The following is a 25786-nucleotide window of genomic DNA, read 5'->3' as shown; positions in this document are numbered from 1 at the left end:
TAACAATTGTATTTGACATGTTTGGGCTTAACCATATTCGAACGGTATGAAATGCAGCGCACATGCTGTGCTCCCGTTATGAAGACACCAAAACTAATGTCTCAAAATTCCCATCTACGCCCTCTGAAATGGTTTCAGAATAAACCAAATCCTCCTCCGCATGGGAAAGACAGCACGACTCTGCCAGGGCGCCACGAAGTCAAAGATCAAACCACTCTGCGCTATTCACTAGCAGTCGAGAATTAATGAGCTCTGCTGAAGGCAATGCCTCGAACACGCGCTCACTGTACGCAGTCTCGGCTGATGCTTTTGTGAAGCACCGATCTCAATGCTCACCTCTTCATTATTACAATGCGATTAAACTAAGACGCCATATCAATGCGGAAGACAATGCCTTTATTAAAACAAGTATAAACAGATATTACATCGACAAAATTATTTTTACATAGCGCCGGTACTTCTGCACATGGCGAGCGCTTAAACCAGTGACATTTTGCGAGTGACAAATGGACATTTCATGGACGCGCAGATGGATCCGACGCTGGAATTAGCTTTGAGGATGATTAAATAATCTACTAACAGAGGGACAGGACAAGAGTTAAGGCCTACACACCTGATTCACGGCTACAATGTATCGTGGACGCTTTCACATCATCACACCCCTTCAAACACACCTGATCAATGATACGAACCGCCCGCGATCATGATGTGGTGCGCGACCAACTGTCACGCGATGATACAAATGACGTCGCGCCGCGCGCACCGGGCGGCCGCCACGCGCACTTTGTTTGCACGCCGCCGCCGACAGATGTCTCTGGCGGCTGGTCGCGGCAGACGGAGGCTATCACAAGGGGGCGCGGCTATCACAGCGGGCCACTCAAGGCCGGTGGAAGCGCGTCAGGTGCCGCGACTCCTCGTGCACGTCCATCTCGGACGACTTGAAGTCGTTCAGCTCCTTGCGAATCATGGCCTTGTCGCGCGGCGTCAGGCGCGTCCAGGGCTTGTCGGCGCGACGGTCGTACTCGTGCGCCTGCGTCACGTCCACGTAGTCGTTGAAGTGGATCACCTGCGAACCAGGCGCCACGACGTCAGCGCACACGACAGCGGCGCGGTCGGCGCCGGCTGCAGTCGGCCGCATCCGAGCACGACCGGCAGCCGGAGATGGAGGTCGGCACGGGCGACGTAGGCCCGGCGCCGCCGCTACCCCGCCCCGCCCACTCGCCCTGTCTGCCGGCAGCAAAACAATCCAGCCGGCGCGCTGTCGGCCGAAATAGACTGCCGGATCGGCTGGCCGCCTATTCTCGGCCGGACACGGACGGCTTCCGCTGCGGCTGCCGTCTAAGGTCAGGGGTCACGGCGGTCAGCCCAGGGTCAGGGGTCACGGGGTCCGCTCGCAGTGAGGGGTCAGGGGGCCCCCCAGGGCCAGAGCGGGCATAGGGATCAGCAGGGGCTGTTCGGAACGCAGACAGGTTGATCACGACCGGCACGACATACACGAGAGCACAAGGGCAGAGAGAGCGCGTTGGATAGCGGTAGAACGGAAAGCTAACAAGCCTCATCAAGTCACGAGACGACGCCCCGAGAGCGGGATGACAGCCGAGCGAACTGAGCGCGAGCAAACAGACACGGATGGTTGTCAACACGGATCCATCTTCATCACGTGACAATTTGGGTTTCACGGCGCGAGCGCAGACCAGGTGAGCAACAAACTTCTGACACCGGTACCGGCCGCGTTATGTCTGTCTGTTATGTCACCGTATGGAGGTACGGCGCCAACACGCTGTCAGACAGCGGTGCTCAAAGCGCGGTGGAACTGGAGCAGACTCCGGCAAAAGCTAAAAGCATGTTCAGTCAAGGTGGAAAATATTCCGTCGAAAATTATGTGGCGCAAAAATCACAGCTGAGTCGACCGAATTTACTGAAATCACCCGAGTTCACGGCTAGATATGTGGAGGAAATTTTAGAGCAGATGTACCAACAAATATGTGAGCTGTGCCTCCTGGGACATCACTAACAAAACAAAGACATTCGCGGTTGTACGAAAACATTTTACTCTCCATGCTTTCGTGACGCACCCGGACCGGAGTATCCCCCCTCCCCCCAACGCCGGATCAGTTGGCAGAGTGCCGGAGGTGATCCGTTACCGGACCAACTCTCTCGGCATCGCTTCCGGAAATGAGGCGGATCCACTGAGCGAGTCCAGAGCTGGCTCGAACCGCGGCTTAATGCTCGGGAGTCGACGGAATGAAGCGCATGCCGGACCTTAGGACGTTACGCCATCCATGCCAACCACGGCCCCCCACCTCCCCCCGCCTCCGGGCGGCACACATTCGCCGGCCGCCCCGAACGCCTCCGGGCGACACACAGCCGCCGGCCGCCCCGAACGCCTCCGGCGACACACAGTCGTCGGCCGCCCCGAACGCCTCCGGGCGACACACAGTCGCTGGCCGCCCCGAACGCCTCCGGACGACACACAGTCGCCGGCCGCCCCGAACGCCTCCGGACGACACACAGTCGCCGACCGCACCTTGCGCTGTTTGAGCTCCTCCACCGTCGGACGGAAGCTGAGCTTTCGCAGCAGGGTCGCCTTCTTGTTCTCCATGTCACGCTGCGACTCCTCCTGAGACATCTCTGGCGGAACACAGACATTCGCCGTTGGGGCTTTTCGATGAGGACGAGCGCGGGTCGCCTCACTGGCAACGTTGTATCAGCGCCTCGCGCTGCGCCTTGCGGGCGCGCGAGGAACTGAGGAGTCCGGAGAACCAGCCCAGACGCCTCAGAACCGTTTGTCGGATCCTTCTGGCGACTGGGCTTGTTGCAACGCTCATCACACGATGGCGAAAACATCGTTTGCCGAGATGTAACTGATAAAAAGGCAGAAGTGAAATCCGATGTGATGACTGATTAGACAGGAATCACCGCAAGAAAGGGAACACAGGGGTCATTTGAGCACAACTGGACAAAATACCAAACAGCGAAAGTTTCAAAAGCCCATGATTTATTAGGGCCCACCAGTCACCCATCTGCGCGGCACTGTCCGGAAGGATCTTTAATACGGGGCTAGTTTACAGCCACATAACTTTTGACTTGCCAACAAAGGCCGCCAGATCAGCGTCATCGTAAAGCCAGCGGAGACTGAAGTAGCTCCTATCTTGTTTGGCCGTATGTGCAGCAGTGCGAGATGGCCCAAACACCAGCTCCACGCACGGCAATCGCCCGCCCCACTCCCCCCGTTCCTATTGGGACTCAAAACGTTAGGAACAGTTTCCCTGCAATAATGTCCGAGGATGTCAACCACTCACCTCTTTTCAGCGCAACTGGCCTTATTGAGTATGCACTTTCATAACCCAGGCTACCATCTGAGCACCCTGCACGACGCAAAATGACCCCGGGAGTCTCATACGCCTTCATTACCACCGGCCCCCACCTCTAACGAACGCCACCAACAGCTCCCACTGTGGGCCCTCTCCTCCCTGCCCTGCCCGCTCTCTGGCGCCGGACACCAGCCCACGGGGCGTGCGGGGGGAAGGGGGAGGGGGGACGCTCACTCTTGAGGATGTTACGCTCTTCCAGCTCCTCGGCGGTAGGCCGCAGGCTGAGGCGCCGGTTCAGCTTAGCGCTGAGCTCGCTGCGCCAGTCGGTGCGGTCCTGCTCCGTCTGCACGTGGATGATGTTGCGGTCGATCAGCTCCTGGCGGCCGGGCCGCAGCGCCAGCTTCACGGCCAGGCTGTCGGTGCGCTGCACGCGCGAGCCGAGCCGCGTCAGCACGCCGCTCTCGCCGGCCTCCTCGTCGTCGTCGCGGTACGGGATGGGCCCGTCACTGTCGTCGCTGTCCTCGGCGGCAGCGGCGGCGGCGGCGGCCGCCGCAGCCGCTGCCGCCGCCGCCGACGGCTGGTTCTCCTTGTTCGCCTGCCGGTCGCCGCCGCCGAAGCGGAATGACCTGAGGCAGACGGCGGCGCTGAGAGCGAGAGAATGAGGCGGCGGTGAGTCAGGGTCGGTACAGGGCAGCGCAGGTTTTGCCAAACACAGGAGGGAAGATGGCGGACACTCAGCGTGCGCACCCACAGCTGCAGCGCCTCTGCACCCATCCGAGATGAGATCAATCGACAGCAGCGGGACTCGGGCTGCACAGGAATACCACCCGTTATCGGTTACGCCTACATTGCTGAACTTCGAGCAACACGTTGGGCATGTGACCAGAAACTAAAACCCAACACAGCCGTCACCAACAGCAAAGCACGGTCAACATGCACAGCAAACGCATCTACAAATGGCGCCATGTTGGTCGACGGCCATAACGCGGCCCCGAGACCACCATTTGACGTTTCACATGCTCGACAAGAGGCCGCCCGTCATGGCGCGGATAGCTTTCAGGCGAATACGGTCATGAAGCACGCCCGAGAACGCGGCATTCGCGTGACTTATGGACACCACACATCAGCGGCAGCATACGATAAAAGGCACGTGCACGCATAGCGCCCACATGGCGCGGCCTGGACAAGAAGCGGCGCCGCTCGCCGCGGGCCCGCCGCATGCGCCGGCTGCCCGGGGCGGCGCCACGGTCCGCGGCGGCACCCCGCACGCCGCGTCGCGCGCAGCCACACTGTCGATGCTCAACATCCGGGCGGCCACGGCCGGCGGCGCGGTATGGAGCGCGTCACGGAGCCCGGCCGCCACGGACCAGCCGCCGCCACAGCCGGCCTCGGCCGAGACGCGCGTCACGGCCACGTAACGTGACGACGCCATGTCCCGGATGCGGAGAGCAGGTCGTCGAAAACATCCGGGAAAGGGCTCGGCTCAGCGGGCGGACCGAGCGCCGGACAACAGCTGGGACAGAGCTCGGCGGGCGGACCGAGCGCCAGACAGCAGCTGGTAGAAAGCTCGGCACACAGACCGAGCGCCGGACAACTGAAAGGGCTCGGCGGGCAGACCGAGCGCCGGACAACTGAAAGGGCTCGGCGGGCGGACCGAGCGCCAGACAGCAGCTGGTAGAAAGCTCGGCAGACAGACCGAGCACCGGACAACTGAAAGGGCTCGGCGGGCAGACCGAGCGCCGGACAACTGAAAGGGCTCAGCGGGCGGACCGAGCGCCGGACAACTGAAAGGGCTCGGCGGGCGGACGAGCGCCCGACAACTGAAAGGGCTCAGCGGGCGGACCGAGCGCCGGACAACTGAAAGGGCTCAGCGGGCGGACCGAGCGTCAGACAGCAGCTGGTGGAGAGCTCGGCAGACAGACCGAGCGCCGGACAACTGAAAGGGCTCGGCGGGCTCAGCCGGATCAGACGGGCCCAGCAGACACGCAGACGGGTGTACAGGCAGACAAGCAGGCAGACAGGCAGACAAGTGTACAGACAGACAAGCAGGCAGGCAGGCAGGCAGGCAGGCAGGCAGGCAGGCAGGCAGGCAGGCAGGCAGGCAGGCAGGCAGGCAGGCAGGCAGGCAGGCAGGCAGGCAGGCAGGCAGGCAGGCAGGCAGGCAGGCAGGCAGACAGGCAGACGGGCAGGCAGGCGGGCAGACAAGACGGGCAGACGAGAACGCGGGCGGGCAGGCGCGCGGACGGAGAAGGCATGGGCAGCAAACGCACGACACAGACAAGCGGAGGGCAAAGTGGAAGGAGGAGAGGAAAGGAAGGCGAAGAACAACGGAGAGAGGCGAACAAGACGGTACGCACGGGCAGGTGGAGCAAGCAACAGACGGTCGGACGGGAGGCGGCAGGCGGCAAAGGTAGGCGGGGGCGGCCGGTGCCGAGGGCCGGCGAGGGTGGGAGGCCGGGAACACCGACAGCGGCGGCAGGCGGAGGAGACCGGTGCCGAGGGCCGGCGAGGGTAGGAGGCCGGGAACACCGACAGCGGCGGCAGGCGGAGGAGACCGGTGCCGAGGGCCGGCGAGGGTGGGAGGCCCGGAACACCGACAGCGGCGGCAGGCGGAGGAGACCGGCCGAGCGGCGACGTGCGGCCGGCAGCCGAGCCGGCGAGCGCCGGGGCGGTAGGCGAGCGTTACCTGAACCTGAGCCTGGGCAGGCCGGGCAAGCGACGCGTCCTGTCCGAGGGCGGCCAGGCACAGGCGGACGCGTCAGACCACACAGGGGCGTTCGGCGCCACACACGAGCATCGGTGGGAGGTGGGCACCTGTCTCCACACGCGCAGGAAGGGCGCCACACACACACACACAACACATACGGGGAAAACACCGCACACCACACACGGGGGAGGACCCCCGCAGCTCAACACCACACGCAAGGGAGGGGTGCTGGTCTCCGCACGCGAAAAAGGGGCACCAAACGCAGGGGAGAAGCACCGCACGCCACACGAAGGGGGAAAGGGGCACCGCAGCCAGGTACTGAGAATGTGATGGAGGACGGTGGCCGCGGAGGACAGCGATATTAGCACAAGCTCAAGGGGATAAAACCTTCAGACGGCGCGCTGGGAAGAGCATAAATTGAAACGGGTGTTGCTAGTGGAAAGTCTATACGAAGCGTATTTCTTCAGACTCTATACGAGGTCTCATTCACCGCCAACGTATTAGTCTCAATAAACTACGAACAAAGTCCATGCGGCGATGCTGGGAACAACATAAGGGCCATCGACACCGGGCTTCGGCGTGCTCCGCCGCAGCCCGCAGTCAGCCCCGGCGCCCCGCTGCCGGGACGGACCGAGCCTGCGGTGGGCGGCGGGGGACGGAGAAGCCAGGCTCAGCACCGCCGGCCATAATGACGGCTGGCAGCCTGACTCGGTGAGCCAGGCTTGGCGCGATGAGCCATCATCGCGCCACGCCGCTCGGAAAAGGTCGCGAGGCGCCGACTAGAGGTCACGGGCATCGACGGGCAGAGGGCAACACGGGTAGGAGTGTGAGGTCACGTGTCTTGTGACCTGATCATGTTGTGTTCTATACACTTCGTGACCCACTGCGTCGCTTCGCACCATGACCAAATGCTTCCTGCTCCAACATTTGAACTTCTCCCACTCGTCTTCAAACATGATCTGACACCATGGCCAGACGCCCTGCCCTCCAACACGTGCGCCCTGAACCACTGGCGGTGCAGTAACCTCGCCGGCACCCGCCTCCCCATCCAAATCACCACCTCTCCCCGCAACCCACCATCCGTATCCCACCGTCTCACATCTGTTCACCACCACCACCGACGCAGCGCGGACTGCCCTGCACACCCTCACTAACCACCAACACCACTCAGCGCCTTCCCGGCCACTCCCGAGACGTCCCCGGCGGCGCGGGCGACACGCCCCGCCGAAAGCCCCAGCCGGCCCTCGCCAGCGGCGCGCGCCACTCACGGTGCTGTCTCCTGACGCACGGTGAGAGGCCGCGCTGGGCTCTGGGCGCCTGCCGCCGGCGGCGGCGGCGGCGGCTCCGGCGCCGCAGCGCGCGGCTTCTTCAGCGCCGACTTGAGCGGCTTGAGGTCGAGCCGCGGCTCGCGCGGCGGCGGCTCGTCGCCACGACCCGACGCGCCGGACGCCATCGGGTAGTACTCGTCGTCGTCGTCGTCGTAATCGCCGCACACCACCTGCCGGCAGACGCGTCAGTGGCTTTGTGATAGGTGTAAACCGTTGTTGGACATAGCGGAGGTCCAGCTGTGTTGGTCCAAACAACGCGTGAAAGGCAGCGGTGCGAGTTGACACGGCGTTGTTTGAACAACCGCGCTGATTGCGCCGTCTCCTCACCAACAGCAAAGCCTCGGGGCACAACAATGAACCGTGAAAGGCAGCGAGCTAACGAGAGCACCCTCACCAGCACAAGGCTCGCAGTCGAGCCTCACAACGGACCGCCACAGTCGGCCCGCCGCCCGAACATCAGCGGCCAGCGACAGGCGGCCTCTGCGGACCCCGTCCCCGCCCCGGCGGGACCGGCGGCCACCTCACCTCCTCCTCCTCGAGGTCGTCGTAGCGCGGGTCGCTGAGGTCGAGCGGCACGGCCGTGCTGACCGAGGCCCCGGCCGCCGCGCCGGCCGGCGGCGGCGGCGGCACCAGCGGCGCCGGCGCCCCGTTCGAGAACATGGGCGGCGGCGGGATGGGTCCGATGTCTGTGACGGCGATCGGCGGCTCGGGCAGGCGCGACAGCGAGAACCGCTGCTCGGCCGGCAGCGGCGGGGGCGCGCCGTACTCGGCCCGGCCGACCGGCGGCGCTGCTGTGGAGCGAGCGGCCGGGTCAGCGCGCGGCGGCGCCGTGTACGGGAGCGGGGAGGGAGCGGGTATAAGCAGCCAATGCCAGTGAGAGTGTGCAGTTGGTGTGGAGGATCAGAAGAGAGGTGATGTATGGTGTCATGGCGGGTGTCAGGATGTCATGGCGGGTGTCAGGGTGTCATGGCGGGTGTCAGGATGTCATGGCGGGTGTCAGGATGGTGTCCGAGGCATCAGCCAAGGCCACGCAGGCCGACATGGCGCCCAACATAGAATTAACGAGGTGACCTTGACTCATATCGTACGTGAGCGTCGTATTTAGAAATAAAATGAGTCAAATGTGAAACGACCTCTGAACTGAAGATCAGAATAGTGCAGCATGGGCTAAAACAGACAGCGAGACAGGACCGTCACAGGACCAGTGGAAGGCACAGGACAATATGGTGTTGCCCGTGTTGGCCCTGGGCTAGGGAGCATGTATGTAGAACTATCACACTACACAAATAACGTCGCGGGCATGCACAACGCACAACATTATAACACATGTGACATAGTTGGTGAATGACTGTTAATAACCGCTGATGCAACACCAAGCTTGGCACTAAACGGCATCAAACATGTCACGATAGCGTAAGTTACATCATGATAAATGGCCAAAATATAAGGACCAGCTATATCCCAGATAGTGGGAAATCACCCGAAAATGCGCAGGAAGATTGAAAGAAGCAAATAGTTTGCGCATTGCAAGACCTACGATAACTAAACGAAAAATTGCGCCAGATAACAATACATTCCGAAGGAACGCAGGCAGATTCATGAGAACGCATGCGCAGATCCAGCGCTACGCTAGAAGAACTAGGGATGCACACCTGGGAAGACAGAAAGAAGACCAAAGAAATCAGCCGACATCGAACGCATCGAAAGTAGCTGATACATCACATTCACAGCTAGGCAAACCCGAAGGCTTCTAAAACCTAGACGATCACACCTGAGAAACCATCCACATCCGGAGTAACGTCCATGCGGCTGACGTCACGAACAAACGGTGCGATCACTCGGTGAGACACAGACGAAAACGGTGCCAAGAGCAGCCAGCTTAATGACGGGCGTGGCTGCTGCTCGTCAGCAGCTGACACGGCACCGGCATCCAGTGACGTCATCGTGCGCAGTCCAGCCAGCCGGAGCGAGGCGTGCAGACCGGAGGGCGAGTCCTGGGAGAGCCACCTGGACAGGGGGCGCGCGTGCAGCGTTCGTCGGGACGGCTCCAGGCAGAGGCGGGGCACCGGCGGCCGGCGACGCACGCCATGCGCAGGCGCGTGCGGCCGGCCGGTCGGCGGTCGGTCGGCCCGACACCACGGGCTTCAGACAGCTAGAGAAGACGGACGCACGGGCGGGCTGGGAGCCGCGCTGGCGGCAGGCACGGGCGGGCGCTCGGCCCGGCGGCCGCCTCGCGTCGGCGGCCACACTCACCGGACGCGTGACGGTAGAGCGGCGTGGGCAGGCTGACCGGCCGCTGGGCCGAGGAGACGGCGGCGTAGGCCGGCGGCGCGGCCGGCGCCAGCGGCGGCGACGGCGTGAGCGGCGCGCCGGCGCCCGACGCCGCCGGCGCGCTGCTCGACTGGTAGCAGAGCAGCCACCGCGAGTGGCGGCCGGCAGACTTACCCAGACTGGCCGGCCGCTCTGGCCGCGGCGGCGGCGCCGGCCCGGCAGCAGCAGCCGCCGCCGCCGCCGCCCCGGCCGATGCCTCCGGGGCTGGCGGCGGCGGCGCCGCGCTGTACGGCGGAGCCTGGTGCTGCGCCTGCGGCGACGACTTGACCGTGCCGTTCAGGTGGTCCCGCTCCTTCAGCAGGTCTGCCGCACAAACGGACCGGTTAGGTGGGCGGAGATAGTGGCGGCTGTTTCGGGGACACTTCGAGCGCGCGACATATTGTTCGCACTAGCAACGCGGGTGTACTGATGTAACATGGTGGGCCAGTCCTGAGCCACAAGTCCACAGTTAACCTTAGAAAGAGATAGCGAGAAGTGACATGGAGTCAAAGCATCGTAAGCCCTCAGATTCCTGGCTAGTTACGTTATACACATCGATGACTACTGGACACCAGCTGGATACAAGCACTCACGGGGACTGGCTAACGATAGCCAGCAGCCGTCCACCAGTCCCAGACACCGGATGAGCCTGGTAACAGCACCCGCAATACACCGGTATTCGACTTGGAACGCCCCGGGGGCAAAAACGTAATGAGCAACGCCGTGTGGCAGCAGCCAAGAACAACACCGGCAAAAAGCCGATCAATGGTCACAAGAGGTAGAAGCCAGACGCGCGAGCTGGCGGCCGGTGATCGACCTCGATACAACGGCCGGCTGCCCCCCCCCCCCTCCCCACCCCAGGCATCGGACGGCACGCACGTGCCGCGCCCAGACCGCGCGGCCGCAGGCGACCGCTGACGCCGCGCGGCGCCCCAAAAACCAAAAACCGCACACTCAGGTGTCCGTGACGTCACGGATGTAACGGAGGGCGCCGGTCGGGCCGCTCGGCTGCGGACGGTGCTGGGCCTGTCATTCCCTGAGGATTCCTATGGCCCTGGCTTCCAAAACAGCCGACAGTAGCGTCGCCAGTACCATAGGCATCAAAACGAAAGAATCTTGCCTGTGTGGGAATCATAAATGGTGAGCATTGAGTGGTGCCCCTTTTCCACGTCGGGCTAAAAGGCGACGTAATCTCCTGAAAATCTGAACACACTTTCAGGTGTTAAATCCAATGTAAAGTCGACCCAGACACGTATGGCTTCAAACTTCAAATGGCTTCTTCCACTAACAGATTTCAATGAGAAAATCCAGGTCGCCATTTCCCAAGCCGGGCTAGAAAACGACAGAAGCTCTCGCGGATCTCAAGACGCATTCTGGCATCTGAAGCCGTACAGGGTCGACCCGAACCCGACGGATGGAGAGCGACGCTCGAATCAACGTCACAGCCCTGGCGGCAGGCTTCCCTTCCAGAGCGGCCAGCGACGGGCGTCAGCCAGAGCCGCAGCGTGCTAGCCGGGGCTTCCCTGTCGGAGCGGCGCCAGCCGCGGCCGCAGCCTGCTAGCCGCGGCTGGTCTGGCATCACCAGAAGGCGGCTGCTCGCAGCGGCTTGTGGGCCCCGCTCCCGGTCTGCCGGGCTCGGCTCGCCGGGCGTCTGGGCCCCGCTCCCGGTCTGCCGAGCTCGGCTCGCCGGGCCTCTGGGCCCCCGCTCCTGATCTGCCGAGCTCGGCTCGCAGGGCCTCTGGTCCCCGCTTCCGGTCTGCCGAACCCGGCTCGCAGGGCCTCTGGTCCCCGCTGCCGGTCTGCCGAGCTCGGCTCGCAGGGCCTCTGGTCCCCGCTCCCGGTCTGCCGAGCTCGGCTCGCCGGGCCTCTGGGCCCCCGCTCCTGGTCTGCCGAGCTCGGCTCGCAGGGCCTCTGGTCCCCGCTTCCGGTCTGCCGAGCTCGGCTCGCAGGGCCTCTGGGCCCCGCTCCCGGTCTGCCGAGCTCGGCTCGCAGGGCCTCTGTCTGCCGAAGCTCGGCTCGCAGGGCCTCTGGGCCCCGCTCCCGGTCTGCCGGGCTCGGCCGGACGTGCAAGGCTCCATCCCATCAATGGGGTCCTGGGCAATTCGTTTCAGGCAGACTCATTCGAGGCGATCTAATTGAAAACCAATTTGCCGCGGGCTCCCATGAATGACGAACATCGGCGAGGGACCGAACACAAAGCATGAAGTCCACCACACATGAGCTACGGTCAGGTTCACACGGTACAGCTATATTCTGTATATCCTGGTCCCAACACCCAGCTCTCTTCTAAAACCAGCTTCTAAAGGAGAGCCACCAGATGGTGTCGCATTTCTGTCGATAATAAACAGCAATTTCAACACATTTCATGACCGAATCTATGGCTGCGCAAAGCAACCAGCTATCGCCACGAACCCGACTGACAAACGGCGAAAATTCACTTAGAGACTTGCAACCCCTCCCCCTTCCCCCCCCCCCCCCCCGCTTCCCAGAACCAGCCTTCAGCATCAGGTCTCCTGTTTGTTTGTCCGGTGGCCAAGCGCACTGCAGTCCACCGCCACAGCGTGCTGCGGCGACATTAGCCAGCAGGGCATGCCATGCCAGTGCGGGGAACAATGCCGCCTTATTGCCCGCCCAGCAATCAGTGGCGCCGGCGACGAGTGGGGCTCGGCCTCCTGTGGCGCTGGCAACAGCCCACCGGTATCTACTTCAATTCACAGCTCCGCGACCCAGAACGGCCCAGCAGCAGCAGAAACATACATCACGCTATCGGAGAAGATAGACAATCGAGCCAACTAATCAAGACAAAGACAGGCGGGACCGAGCCTCATCGATCGAGTCTCTCGGGTCCGTCGGGTCGGGAGCGGCGTCTCGGCAGTCACCCACGACCGCTTCAAGCAGCGGGTCCGGAGAGCTCCGAGCGGCGCTGTCGCAGGCCAGGCCGCGGTCCGGGACACGGGGGGAGGGAGGGGGAGGGGACACGGCGGCCCGGGCCGGGTCGCCACCGGCATTGATCGTCGGCACGAGGCGGTACATACATCACGGCACCGGCGGCGGAGCGGCCGGCGGCGGCGAGCCGCGGCCGACGTTACGTGAGATCAACGAAACGACCCGGGACGCGCGGCGACACCAGGCCGCCGGCCGTCTGGCTCCCAGAGAGGCCGCGGTCGCCGACCTCGAGCAGGCCGTCAAGCTGTGATGGGAATGACCGCCACGGTAAGCCATAGGCGACTACGTAACCGTTTTGGTTGGGGTCTCGATCTGTTTAAAGCAGTCATGCCCTCCCACACATTGCTTGTCTCGGGTTTGCAATACTGAGCAAAATTGCACAAAATTATGAAAACGCTGCAACCAGCAAACAGAAAACATTATTTTCGTTTTGTGGAAACTCTAATGTTTGCCCTTTCCCCACCATATTTTTGGACGATGCGCCAGGAGTCAGCTGGCGCCCTTCCAGCAACCATGGCTGGATCACAGCCTAGACTGCAACAAACACCAGTGTGCCAACATTCTGACAACGTTGCCGCAGGAAATAGGTCACGGCATACATAAATGCCGCGTGTTCTGGTCATTCCGCCGTCACCCGTAATTCAATCCCCGAAGGACGCCAAACACGGTTCGGTCGTCCACGCGCCGCGGGCGCAGCCCGGCCCTCGGCATACATAAGCCGACGCGTTCTGCACAGCGACACCCTAGTGTACAGCCACACAGAAATGTGGATTCCCGGCGCACACAAAGCCGTGCGGCGCCGCGATCGTCCTCAGGCCTACCCACCGCCGACAATGCGGCAGCCAGCACTCGTCCCCCTCCCCCTCACGCATCCACTTAGACTGCCGGCCATTTTCCCACGGCGGCACGAGCAGCCCTCCGAGCATGGCCGAAATCTGCCGCAAATCTGCCGGCGGAAACACTGCTGACATCGACTGATCGGTCTGAGCGTCGCCTCCGGTGGCAAATGATGAGCAGCTGGATAACGTCTGCCTCGAAACAAACTTGTCCGGCTACACAAGAGGATCTCTGACCTGATCCACCTACTTAAGTGGTTCGAAACGCGTGTACAACCTGTTCTTCTTTACAATGCACTGTGACGGAGGCGATGCGCAAAACACTGAACTGAGGGATGTTATACACATCGCCGCTGCCTTGCCTTTCCAGGGAGTCCTTTCACAGTTGCTCTCTTTCCGAAAGGCTTTTCCGACGTCTCCCGGCCTTCCCAAGACATTCCCACCGTTGTCTGGCCTCTCTACGAAACCCTTCCGCTGTAACCTGGCCTCTCCAGGGGGCCTCCCGCTGTTACATGACCTCTCCAAGGAACCCTCCCGCCGTTACCTGACCTCTCCAGGGAACCCTCCCGCCGTTACCTGACCTCTCCAAGGAACTCTCCCGCCGTTACCTGGCCTCTCCAAGGAACCCTCCCGCCGTTACCTGGCCTCTCCAGGGAACCCTCCCGCCGTTACCTGACCTCTCCAAGGAACCCTCCCGCCGTTACCTGACCTCTCCAGGGAACCCTCCCGCCGTTACCTGACCTCTCCAGGGAACCCTCCCGCCGTTACCTGACCTCTCCAAGGAACCCTCCCGCCGTTACCTGACCTCTCCAGGGAACCCTCCCGCCGTTACCTGGCCTCTCCAGGGAACCCTCCCGCCGTTACCTGGCCTCTCCAGGGAACCCTCCCGCCGCTACCTGACCTCTCCAGGGAACCCTCCCGCCGTTACCTGACCTCTCCAGGGGACACTCCCGCCGTTACCTGACCTCTCCAGGGGACCCTCCCGCCGTTACCTGGCCTCTCAAAGGAACCCTCCCGCCGTTACCTGACCTCTCCAGGGAACTCTCCCGCCGTTACCTGACTTCTCCAGGGGACCCTCCCGCCGTTACCTGGCCTCTCCAGGGAACCCTCCCGCCGTTACCTGACCTCTCCAGGGAACCCTCCCGCCGTTACCTGACCTCTCCAGGTAACCCTCCCGCCGTTACCTGACCTCTCCAGGGGACACTCCCGCCGTTATCTGACCTCTCCAGGGGACCCTCCCGCCGTTACCTGGCCTCTCCAAGGAACCCTCCCGCCGTTACCTGACCTCTCCAGGGAACTCTCCCGCCGTTACCTGACTTCTCCAGGGGACCCTCCCGCCGTTACCTGGCCTCTCCAGGGAACCCTCCCGCCTTTACCTGACCTCTCCAGGGAACCCTCCCGCCGTTACCTGGCCTCTCCAGGGGACACTCCCGCCGTTACCTGGCCTCCCCAGGACACCTTCCCGCCGTTATCTGGCCTCTCCAGGGGACCCTTCCGCCGTTACCTGGCCTCTCCAGAGAGCCGTCACGTGACCCGGAGCCGCTGCGCCGGGTCAGCGTCTTCACGGCCGACATGAGACTGGACCTGCTGGCCCTGTCACACATGGCGCCGGCCGGGCCGCTCCGGCGTCCACGCCCCCGGCACAGGCCACCGCCGGCTACCACCGGGGCTCCGAGAGCTGGCGCTCCGTGCCGGTCACCGCCGGCGGCCGGCGCGTCACGGCACGGAGACGAGTTCGCTTCACGCCCGCACAGAGCGGCGCCGAACCCGACCGGCCAGGACCAGCCCGTCAGAGGCCGTGACAGCTCGCCGCACGGCCCGACCGCGGCGACGTCACCGAGCCGAGCGTCCCGGCACCGCGTCGCTGACGTCGATCCCGAGTCCCCGCGCCGTGCCGCACGCCTCCACGGGTCCGCCAGCGCCGCACCAGGGTCTGGCAGGCCGCCGTCGGACACCGGGCAGGCCACCTGACCGTTGCCCCCGAACCAGCCGGTCCACTGGCGGCGCCCGGCGTCGGCATCGGCGCCGACGGCCGACGGCGCCGGCGCTGCGCGCGCCGCCCGGTCGGTGCGGCACCCGGACGACCGAGCACGACCCGGTCAGGCGACTGAGGCGCGGGAGACGGCCAGCGCGCGGAGGCGCGCTCTCCTCTGCCCCGCACGGTTTTTGCTCGCCACGAGCTGGCGAACGGAATGTACCGGCAAAAAATGCCCGGCAAGAAAGAGACCGAATGAAAAGGTGAAATGACGGACACGCCGAGAGTAACGACGTAATCCATCATAGGCCGGAAACGCGTCAGGCAAGAACGACAGTTAGGTAACAGACAAGGAGAAAAGATATAGCAAGAAGCACGAGCTACAACCGGGAGGCGCCAAATGGGCATCCTCGCCAGCCCTAGTTGCTCAAAGAAGCTGATCGTCGAAACTACGAGACGCCGCGATGAAAACCCGCATCAGCATCCGCCGTCACAACCATTCCTTCTGTGAAGCAGCAACAGGAAGCCGTTCCAAACACCCACACCGCTCCGACTGGCGGCCAAGAATCTGCCAGCGGCGGCGGGGAGCGTGCCCCCCACGCGCGGCCCGGCCGCGGAGGCTGGCTCGAGCCGCGACAGCGTCAGAATCGCTGACGGCCTGAGTCAGCCGGCGACCCGCCCGCTCAAGCCAGCTCCAGCGCCTCCCGACCGGTGGGCGGCCAGCTGGTGCCGCCCCGCACACGGACGGGGAGGAGCTGGGGCAGAGGAGGGGGGGGGGGGGGTTCTGCGCTGACCCCGGCCGGGAGTGGGTGAAGGCCTGGGCCTAGCCGAAAACAAGGCTGCCATGGCTGGTTGGGCTTGCAGGAAACGACCCGATGAGCCACGTATGAATTTGACCAGTTTGTCCAGCTCCGCGTGCATCCCAACACACTGAAGAAAACATTAAAAAAACACAAAAAACACAAAAAACACTTAAGAACATTTTGGCACTTGGGATGGGTTAGTGGCCAGTCAAATACTACCTTCAGCTGTCACTACATTCTATCCGCATCTAATGATCACTGTTTCATCTAAAATGTAAAAAGGCTTGCCTCTGCTGGTCACCTCTTTATCCTATTTGATTATTTCTCAGCTGGGAGTGCAAAGACTGGCCCATTTTGATTTTGTCTTTTGTTTTGTAGTGTTAACGTGTGGCTCTATGGCCGCTGAGCTGTGGGAGGGGCTCTACCGGTTACCTGATCGCAGATGACAGGAAAAGATAGAGGCTGAACGGTACGCCACGCCCATGGAAGGTCTGCCATTCTGCCGGTGATTTGATGACGCACCCCAGTGCCGTGATGATGAGCGCCGCAGTCTCCGCCGATTCCAGCGGGCGAAACCGGAGCCTAGCTGGCGGCGAGCCTCGCACCTGCGACCTCGTGGTCGTCAGGCTGAGCTGTCGCTCGTGCGCCCGGGCGTCTCCCGCACGCACCGGCGCGTCAGCACACACCGCGGAGTCCAGAAGACGGAAGCGGAGGCCAGAAGACGCGCCGGTGCGACGGAAGCCGACCGCGCCCGCGCCCAGCTCACCACATCCGGGCGGACCGCTGACAGGCCTGCTGCGGCAGCGTAATCGAATGCCACGGCCAGAGAAAACAAAGGACGGCCGGGCGGGCTGTCCGGACACCGTCGGCGCGCGTCGCCACCAGCGTCGTCGGCCGACGTTCCGCGGAGCGCCGCCACGACACCATCACGGACCTTCCGGGATCCCAGCTCCGAGGAGCGCGCCCGGGCGGCGGCGCTTTCTCGGAGCTGGTGCGCAGTCGCCCGCCTGTCGGGGCTCTCGCGGCGACAGTGGAGCCGCCCCGGAGCGCACTGTGAGCGCCCGGCACACCCAGCACCGACGAGCAGAGCATTTTCCACCAACGTTCCGACGCGAAATGGAAACAGCGGCTTCCCGCTGCTTCTGGCTGGCTGTGAGCATCAACATTCCAGCCCAATCCCGGATCCGGGAATACGTCTTGATCTCATCCCTAAGCTATGCACGCCGTACCGGGTTACGCTGCGGTCGACGTTCCGACGGGACCCGACACAACCGACGGCCGCAGTGTTGGGAATTTCCACCCAGCTGCTTTTGTCGCCGGCACTGCGCGACGCACGCGGCGCATAGCGGGACGCGACGACCCCTTTCACCCCTGACGGCGGCGGCGGGGACGGTTCGGTCCGCCCCTCCCCTCTGACAGCGGAGAGAGGGGGGGGGGGGGCGGCCGCTAACGAGGTCTTATGGCACACACATACGCACTCGCCGTTCTTAATAAGGCCGGCCATGTCCCGAGGGCCGTGGGCCGGCGGCGTCACAGTCCATCCACGGAGCAGACAGGCGGCCAGCGGGCTCGGGCCCGGGGACGCACGGCACGGCACGGCACGGCACGGCGCGGCGCGGCGCGGCACGGCACGGCACGGCACGGCACGGCACGGCACGGCACGGCACGGAACGGCACGGCACGGCACGGCGCGGCGCGGCACGGCACGGCACGGCACGGCACGGCACGGCACGGCACGGCGCGGCGCGGCGCGGCGCGGCGCGGCGCGGCGCGGCGCGGCGCGGCGCGGCGCGGCACGGCACGGCACGGCACGGCACGGCACGGCGCGGCACGGCACGGCACGGCAGGGCACGGCACGGAACGGCCCAGGCGATGGACCGCGCGAAGCGCAGTGGCGCTACACGTGTTCACGTCAGGGGATGACGCCCTGACGGTAGCTACCGGGCTGCATGAGACCGTGGAGTGAGAAGGTTGGGGGGCCGCTCTCATGTGTATTCATGGTTTTCCAAAAGCAACAGAAAACATTACCGTGCAATAAGCTGAAGCTCACTAGCGTTTGTCTTGACAGCCACCAGGAAGCATAACAAAACTAGTTATCAAAGCCAACAAAATGTCTACACAAGTAACTCAGCCAGTAATCTACAACTTCCCTCCACTAACTAGCGACCGCCAATGTTTTTGTTCCGCTCAGCTGTGGCCCGTCCCTGTGACACGCAGCGCCACCTGCGGCTGACCGCCAGCGCAGTCCGTGACCCTCGCCGGCCGGCCGGCCCCGCCGCCGCCGGCAGCAGCGTCGCGGGCCCTCCGTCAGCGTCCGACCCCGCCGCCGGCGGCCGCCGGGGGAGCGGCGCCATCGCGCCCCGCCGACAGGTCACTGGCCACAGCTCCCCGCTCCACACGCCGCCTCGCACGGCGGCCGGAGTCGGACAGGTCGTGCCTCACGCGCTGAGCGTCGGACGCTCCAGACGCCTCCGTCGCGGGTTCGGCACCCACAACGCCTCCAGCATCACGCCCGGCTGTCGGGTGAGCGTGGCAGCAGCGCCCAGCTCTGGGAGGGCGCGTCAGGTCACGTCCCGGGGCGCCGTCAGCGGCGGTCAGGTCACGTCCAGGGGCGCCGTCAGCGGCGGTCAGGTCACGTCCCGGGGCGCCGTCAGCGGCCGTCAGGTCACGTCCCGGGGCGCCGTCAGCGGCGGTCAGGTCATGTCCAGGGGCGCCGTCAGCGGCGGTCAGGTCAGCGATCCCGACCCTGCCAGGTCAGGGCTCGCCCCAGTCCCAGTCCCCTGACTCGAGGAGCATGCCCAACGTCCAGAGAACAGCGCAATACCAAGCCTCTGACCAGCCTGACCCATACCCCGCTACTTCCCCCTCCCCCAGCGGGCACGTGGCGCCCATTCACAGCGGGAGGGGGCCGGGCCGGCCTGGCCTGCAGCCAGCTCAGGTCCGGCCGACCGCGAGGCGCATACGCGACGACTCAGCATCGCCAGCCAACGAGCCGCGAACAATGTCAGAGGACCCCGACAGTGCACCGAACAATGCCAGAGGGCCACGACAGTGCACCGAACAATGCCAGAGGGCCGCGACAGTGCACCGAACAGTGCCAGAGGGCCACGACAGTGTACCGCACAATGCTAGAGGGCCCCGACAGTGCACCGAACAATGCCAGGGGGTCCCGACAGTGCACCGAACAATGCCAGAGGGCCACGACAGTGCACCGGACAGTGCCAGAGGGCCACGACAGTGCACCGAATGCCACCAGGCAGTTTAACAAAGCAAAACTATGACTTACATTGCTTTTAAACAGGCGGGGAAACGGGGCGGAAAGTGCGCAGCTTCGCTCCTCCGTCTCATTAAATAATGAATGAAACAATATCAAGTGAAACTGAGCCGTTCCTGGCCCACGCGACCGCATGGTGCCATTCACAACACACTTAAGCTGTAGACTCGCTTCATGAAACTGGCTGGCGCCGAAGCCGGATCTTGCCCGATGTCTTTCACAGAGACTGAGCACAGGGGGTCACTTCCCGGACGGAGCAGAAGGGGTCACTTCCCGGACGGAGCAGAAGGGGTCATTTCTCCCACAGAGCACAAGGGGTCACCTCCAAGACGAAACAGAAGGGGTCACTTCCCGGACGGAGAAGAAGGGGTCATTTCTCAGACAGAGCACTAGGGGTCACTTCCAAGACGGAGCATAAGGGGTCACTTCCCAGACGGAGCAGAAGGAGTCATTTCTCAGACAGAGCACAGGGGGGCACTTCTAAGACGGAACACAAGGAGTCACTTCCCAGTCAGGATCCGGTGCGAACTTGAAGCAAATGTCCCAGCCCGGTGCACGAGGACAACAGGTGATTGTGCCGCAATGGCCGTTTGCTTACTTCAGGGATACAAGGCTACAGATTCTTTCTCGACTGGCTAGTTTCCAAACCCTTGTGTCAGCCTATCTGCCGACTTGAGGGACAATTTCTTGTGAGCCGAATGAAAGTACCAGACTCAGCTTCCCGCGCGGCATGAACAGAGCAAGATGCGTTGACTGATAATGCCATTTTGTGTCAGCAGCCAGCAGGAAACCGGCTTGTTCGTGAAATAACTAACAAAAGATTGACCAAGAGCATCGAATACGCTAGCGTCATGTTTCAGACCTTTCTAAGAATGCAGCTAAATCGACATAGATTCATTAACATACAATGCATGAATTCTTTGAATTCTTCAACTGGTATTTACAGGGGCGTAGTTTCCTATTCAGCTGGGGGCTGCAGCCTCGCCAATTTTGAGAAGAGAGTGGGCAAATCCGGACAGAAACCCATTTTCCCCGCTCAGCCTTAGCCTCCGGCATATTTTGCGAAACAAAACCCTTGGACATTTACCGTCGTCTCATGCATGTTGTATGTTTATATGCATACAGGAATCCAAAGCCACCTGACGATGGATCCTAGCACCTCCCAAACGCGCTATGTTGTAAAATGAAAACAAAAGGGCACGTTGGGTTCACGGACCTGTATCAGATTCAGCATGACCCGGTAAGTTCCACTCGTCGCACGGAAATGGAGCACGGCTCACGATCAGCTCAGTGGCAAAGCGCAGCTCCACCAGCGCCCGACAAACCACGCAGAAGACAAGAGCTGATTCATGAACGGATAAGGGAGGGGGAACGCGATCCAATCGAGCTGTGTTCAACTTGAACGAAATGCCTGGCGCAGTGCGGAATGAGCCGCACGCTGGCCATGGCACGCTGAGCCCAACTCGGCGATTTGCCTACACAAACCGTTATTTATATTCTGATGCCGACAGCAACCGACAAGCAGACGGCTTGAGCTTCTCAGCGGCCCGACTCCAATCTGGGCCGAGCGCCGGGGAACACTCGCCAGCGGGCAGACGTCCCGGCGGACGCGAACGGACCGAAATCTCAAAGGCCAGGCAGGTTTATTGCCCTCCAGCCCGGGCGCAATATCGAGCATGGCCGCAATACTGCGAAGCCACGCGCAGCGCGCCCGGTCGGCATGCCATGAAGCCGCGCTGCGCCAGGGCGCCCGCCGCTGCCATGGCAGCATGAAAGGCCTCAGCTGTGAGACCCAATGGCAGCAGCGGCACGTGGCCGTCTGAGGGTTCTCATTTTCTCAGCATTCGCAAACCCGTCGAGCATTCGGCCGCGTGAAGGGGACCTCGATTGATGCAATAAACAAACGTGAGGGCCTCTCGCTGGACGACTGCTTTTTATGATATATGTGACGTACCAAAAATGTATTTTGGGTTTAGTTGCGTGGCCATTCACCTAAACACACACCATCATGCACGGCAAAGGTTTCAGTTTGTCGGCACGCCTTGTGGGACCGTGTTGACCATGCGCTTGTTGTCAGGATGTATGTCATAGGCACGCATGCACGCAGCGGGCCCATCCTGATGTCCCGGGCCCCACCGACAGATGACTCCACGTACATCGGCACGCGCACTAGCACACACTGCGCTACTGATGCGTCTCTAGCTGGCTGGTTCCTTCCATCCAGCTGACCAGGAGACCCTCTCCGGCTGACCGGCGGACCCTCTCCAGCTGAGCGGCAGGCCCTCTTCAGTTGACCGGCAGACCCTCTCCGGCTGACCGACAGACCCTCTCCAGCTGACCGGTAGACCCTCTCCGGCTGACCGAAAGACCCTATCCAGCTCACCAGCAGACCCTCTCCGGCTGACCGGCGGACCCTCTCCAGCTGACCGGCAGGCCCTCTTCAGTTGACCGGCAGACCCTCTCCGGCTGACCGACAGACCCTCTCCAGCTGACCGGTAGACCCTCTCCGGCTGACCGAAAGACCCTATCCAGCTGACCAGCAGACCCTCTCCGGCTGACCGGGAGACCCTCTCCAGATGGCCGGGAGACCCTCTCTAGCTGACCTTCTCCGGCTGACCGACGGACCCTCCCCGGCTGACCGGCAGACCCTCTCCGGCTGACCGACAGACCCTCCCCAGCTGACCGACAGACCCTCTCCGGCTGACCGGTAGACCCTCTCCGGCTGACCGACAGACCCTCTTCAGCTTACTCCAGGTGACCGGCAGACCCTCTCCGGCTGACCGGCAGACCCTCTCCAGCTGACCGACAGACCCTCTCCGGCTGACCGGCAGACCCTCTCCGGCTGACCGGCAGACCCTCTCCGGCTGACCGACAGACCCTCTCCGGCTGGTGGGCGGGCCGCCCTCCAACGTCGCAGCGGCCGCGTGCCGCCGCGCCTGAGTCAGCGGCGCCGGCGGCGGGCCGCCCGGCCGCTGGCTGTCCGGCCAAGCCGGACCGGACCGGGCCGGCGTCACGGTCGGCGCCTGCCAACACACACGGCCCGGGCCGCGTCGCCGCCGGCCAGGCGACGGCGGCCGCGCGCCGCGCCACGGCCCGTTCCGGGACGCACCGGACTCAGCCCGGCTGGCTGCTGGCGTCGCTCCGCTGCCCGGGACGTTTTCGTTCTCAACCGCCCCTGTTGGGCGACGAGGAAGGCTGGGCTGCGGCGGCCTGCCGTGGGCCCGGCACCACCCGCCAGACTTGGTGCCTGGTCTACGGCACACCATCGCCCATCGCCTGTGGCGGACAACGCGGACAGACGAACCAGCGACGACGACACCCTTCCCCTCCCTCACGCCGTTCAGCAGAGGCCAGCCAAGCAGTGCCCGGCGTCAGCTGGGGTATCGAGGTCCTCATTGGCGACCAGGCGCGCATCGATGGACCACAGCCAACGGGTCCACAACACGAAAGAAGTGGCACCGCTACACCAGGTCCCCTGGAGAAACTGTTTTGCCTAGGCCACAAGCGTGACAGCAAGCAGATGCTGGAGGGTGCCTGCAACAAATGCGTCTCTGCAACTTTAGCAGTACGGCACATGTTCAATCGGACTGTCTCCCCACTCCGCCACAAGCTGAACAGCTGCCAGTGACAAGCTAATTGAAACGAGTCGGATTTCCCTGCACTGGATGTTTCCAGTTCCAGAGCCGCACAAAAAAACGTCGAGAAACATTCCCCTTGCGTTGCCTGGTCAAGTTTCTCGCAAAACTAAGACAGCCTGGGATAATCTGTCACCGCATCTGCGAAAACAGCGACCAGAGGTGGCGAGCACGGCGCCGCGCCTGTTCGACACGGCCGGCCACCCCCGCGCGGGCGGGTCCCGTTTTAGCCGTCGGTGACCTTGCGTCCTCCCGCGCGCCGATCGACGGCCATTTATCAGCGTCGCTTTGCTGTGCGCCAAATCAACCTTACTCCACGGGAGGGAGTGTGAAGAAGGCAGGCCTGCGATGCAGGGGATCGCCGCTGCCCGTGTGATTCGCGAGATGAGCCAACAAACGATCTGAGTGCCCGTGGAGTCGGGAAGCTTATCGGTGTTATAGTAGACCCCATGTGTTACGCACAGTTGACAGCCTCGGTCTCAAGTATCGGATGCGACGAACGCAACAGCGAGGCGCCTAGCAAGACTACGCACGGTAGTATGCGAGGAAGGTAACGCTGGGCTTCAAACACTCAAGCTCATTACACTTGAGCTGAACCCTGATCAGCTTGGCTTAAGGCCAGTGGGCAAAACACGCGAATGCGATGATCAGATAGATCCGTGAACAGGCGGGCTATGTGGTAGTACCACCAGCGCTTATGAGTTTGCATGAGATTTTGCTCCCTCAACGCAATCGCCTGAAAATCACTGGAGCTTCTGGGTCCACCGCGCAGTGATATGCAAACGTCAGCTCCCGACTCAACCGCACAATGATAAAATGCTGGCGAACGCCAGTTCCCGTCTCCCCTAGTGCGGTGTTAGGCGGACGCCAGCTCCCGTCTCCCCCCGTGCGGTGTTAGGCGAACGACCTGGCTGTACCAGCCTGGCCTGTTCAATATATCACGCCCATTCAAAGGCCCAAAGCAGCCCTGAACGGAACAACGGTTTTGCCGGCGACGGGCCCTTTTGAAAGCCGCGCCATTTATCACGTTCAGACTTCACCCCAGTCCACCCTCAGATCCGGAACTTCACCCCAGTCCACCCTCAGATCCGGAACTTCACCCCAGTCCACCCTCAGATCGGAATACACCCAGTCCACCCAGAAATCCCCTCCCCCCTCAGATCCGGAAGAACACCAGTCCCCATCAGATCCGGAATTCAGTACTGACCGGTCACAGTCCCTAAGATCCGCTCGCCCAGCCAACCTCAGATCCGGAACTTCACCCCAGTCCACCCTCAGGTTCGCAACACATAATTTCGCTGAACTGTCTGATTACCAGTGGGTTGCGCCGCAGCAGCAGCGTAGACAAATGGACCTCGTCGGCGAGCGTATCATTTGATATGCCTCTCCAACAACCTTGGCGTTCACAGTCAGAAGGGGCGCGCGGCTGACGGTCGGGTCTTTGTTGCGGTCTTTCAGGGCCTTGTCTTGTAATGAGCCTGGTCGCATCATTTTGGCAAGGACCTCCAGCCGCCTGGCTCGATAATGCTTAATGACAGCGCCACGTGCGCCCCTCCCGCCTCCTGCGCCGGCACAAGGCAGTGTCTCCGGCTGCGGCGGCGGCCCACAGACATGGCTGCGGCCGGCTGGTGTCACCAGTCGGCGACGGCCAGCAATATGGTGTCCGCGAGCTGACTACGAGCAGCCGCCGACATGATATTCCCGCCTCCAACCATGACTGGGGCCGGGGCGGTGATCCGCACACGAAAATTCGGGAGGGTGTACAAAAATGCAGGAGGCAAGACAAAAGTGCTTGTTGTAAATGCAAGATAAAACGCTTAAACAGAGGTTACTAGCAACGGAGAACACATGGCCGTTTAGTTGGAAAATTTTTGCAATAACCCAGCTTGATCAACGGCTCAAGTGTGATATCGAATCGAAACATCTTTGGTACAATATACGACCACCACGACCATACACTGCACATAACAGAAATAGCTCCCAGAAGCAATATTTCATTACAGCTGAAACTAGCCTTCCCATCCCTCCAACAACTTTCCAGCGATTAATCACGCAGTTCATAACCAGCAATAGCTCGACAGTCCGAGCCGTCTGCCTCGCCAACCGGCACATCAGCCTTCCGCCACATGGCCGCAGGCGCGGCGGCCGCTCTCAGTCGCGGCGGGCTGGCCGGTTCGCCCGACGGAGCGCGGCCGCGGGATGCCCCCGCCGGTGCCGGACCCCGCAGCGATAACACGGGGTCAATAGTGCGGCTCGGCCTGAGGCTTGGAGAGGCAGTGCGGCACCTCAGTCACGGCGACAGACAGCTGCGGTGCGGAGCGGGCGAGGTGAGCCAGCGCCATCTCTCGGCCACTCGGGCGACTAATAATTCCACGGATGCCGCCAGTGCGATAACTTGAAATGTCTGATGACTTGACCGTGCGCCTCACACGACCGAAGGCCAGATCCCCGCCAGCGCGTCAGCCCGCTCATGGTCACCGCCAGGAGGACAATACAGACTACGCCAGCATCACGCCGCGTAGTGATCTCTTCGACAAGCATCCATCAAATCTCAACCTACGGTCAGCCAGTGTGGATACCACGGTAACCGTTCTCTGTAACAGATGGCGCCCCCATCGATCCGCCGAACGGCGCCACACTGCCAGAAAACCACGAATG

The 25786-nt window shown here is 62.6% G+C and overlaps 2 protein-coding genes across 2 annotated transcripts in view; both read right to left on the bottom strand.

The window, feature by feature from the left end:
* Positions 1 to 375: 375 nt before the first annotated feature.
* Positions 376 to 9803, bottom strand: LOC119106454 (phosphatase and actin regulator 2). The gene is made up of 6 exons (XM_037230100.1): positions 9795 to 9803; positions 7875 to 8140; positions 7290 to 7519; positions 3549 to 3940; positions 2528 to 2631; positions 376 to 1066 (listed from the first exon to the last, which is right to left on the bottom strand). Exons 2-6 carry the CDS (start codon positions 8007 to 8009, stop codon positions 878 to 880), a joined length of 1050 nt encoding a protein of 349 aa, XP_037085995.1. The 5' UTR covers positions 8010 to 8140; positions 9795 to 9803; the 3' UTR covers positions 376 to 877.
* A 79-nt stretch (positions 9804 to 9882) lies between these two features.
* LOC119106455 (phosphatase and actin regulator 4) overlaps positions 9883 to 25786 on the bottom strand; it is a gene marked incomplete at its 3' end in the record, with an annotated part of 53034 nt that continues 37130 nt past the window's right edge. Inside the window, exon 4 of the mRNA XM_037230101.1 lies at positions 9883 to 9983. Coding sequence (XP_037085996.1) covers positions 9883 to 9983 — 101 coding nt within the window. The remainder of the gene's footprint in view (positions 9984 to 25786) is intronic.

Source organism: Pollicipes pollicipes, unplaced genomic scaffold, assembly GCF_011947565.3.
Source record: "Pollicipes pollicipes isolate AB1234 unplaced genomic scaffold, Ppol_2.1 Scaffold_6138;HRSCAF=7277_pilon_pilon_pilon, whole genome shotgun sequence".
Lineage (NCBI taxonomy): Eukaryota > Metazoa > Arthropoda > Thecostraca > Pollicipedomorpha > Pollicipedidae > Pollicipes > Pollicipes pollicipes.
This window is presented reverse-complemented; position numbering and strand designations above follow the sequence as displayed.

What these genes read in the sequence shown, in the direction of transcription:
- LOC119106454 (XM_037230100.1), bottom strand. Translation starts at nt 8,009, where the DNA reads ATGTTCTCGAACGGGGCGCCGGCGCCGCTGGTGCCGCCGCCGCCGCCG. An exon ending in GTGCGTCAGGAGACAGCACC is followed by an intron (nt 3,941 to 7,289) that starts GTGAGTGGCGCG and finishes CGTCTGCCTCAG; the next exon opens with GTCATTCCGCTTCGGCGGCG. An exon ending in AGGAGCTCAAACAGCGCAAG is followed by an intron (nt 1,067 to 2,527) that starts GTGCGGTCGGCG and finishes CCTGGTTCGCAG; the next exon opens with GTGATCCACTTCAACGACTA.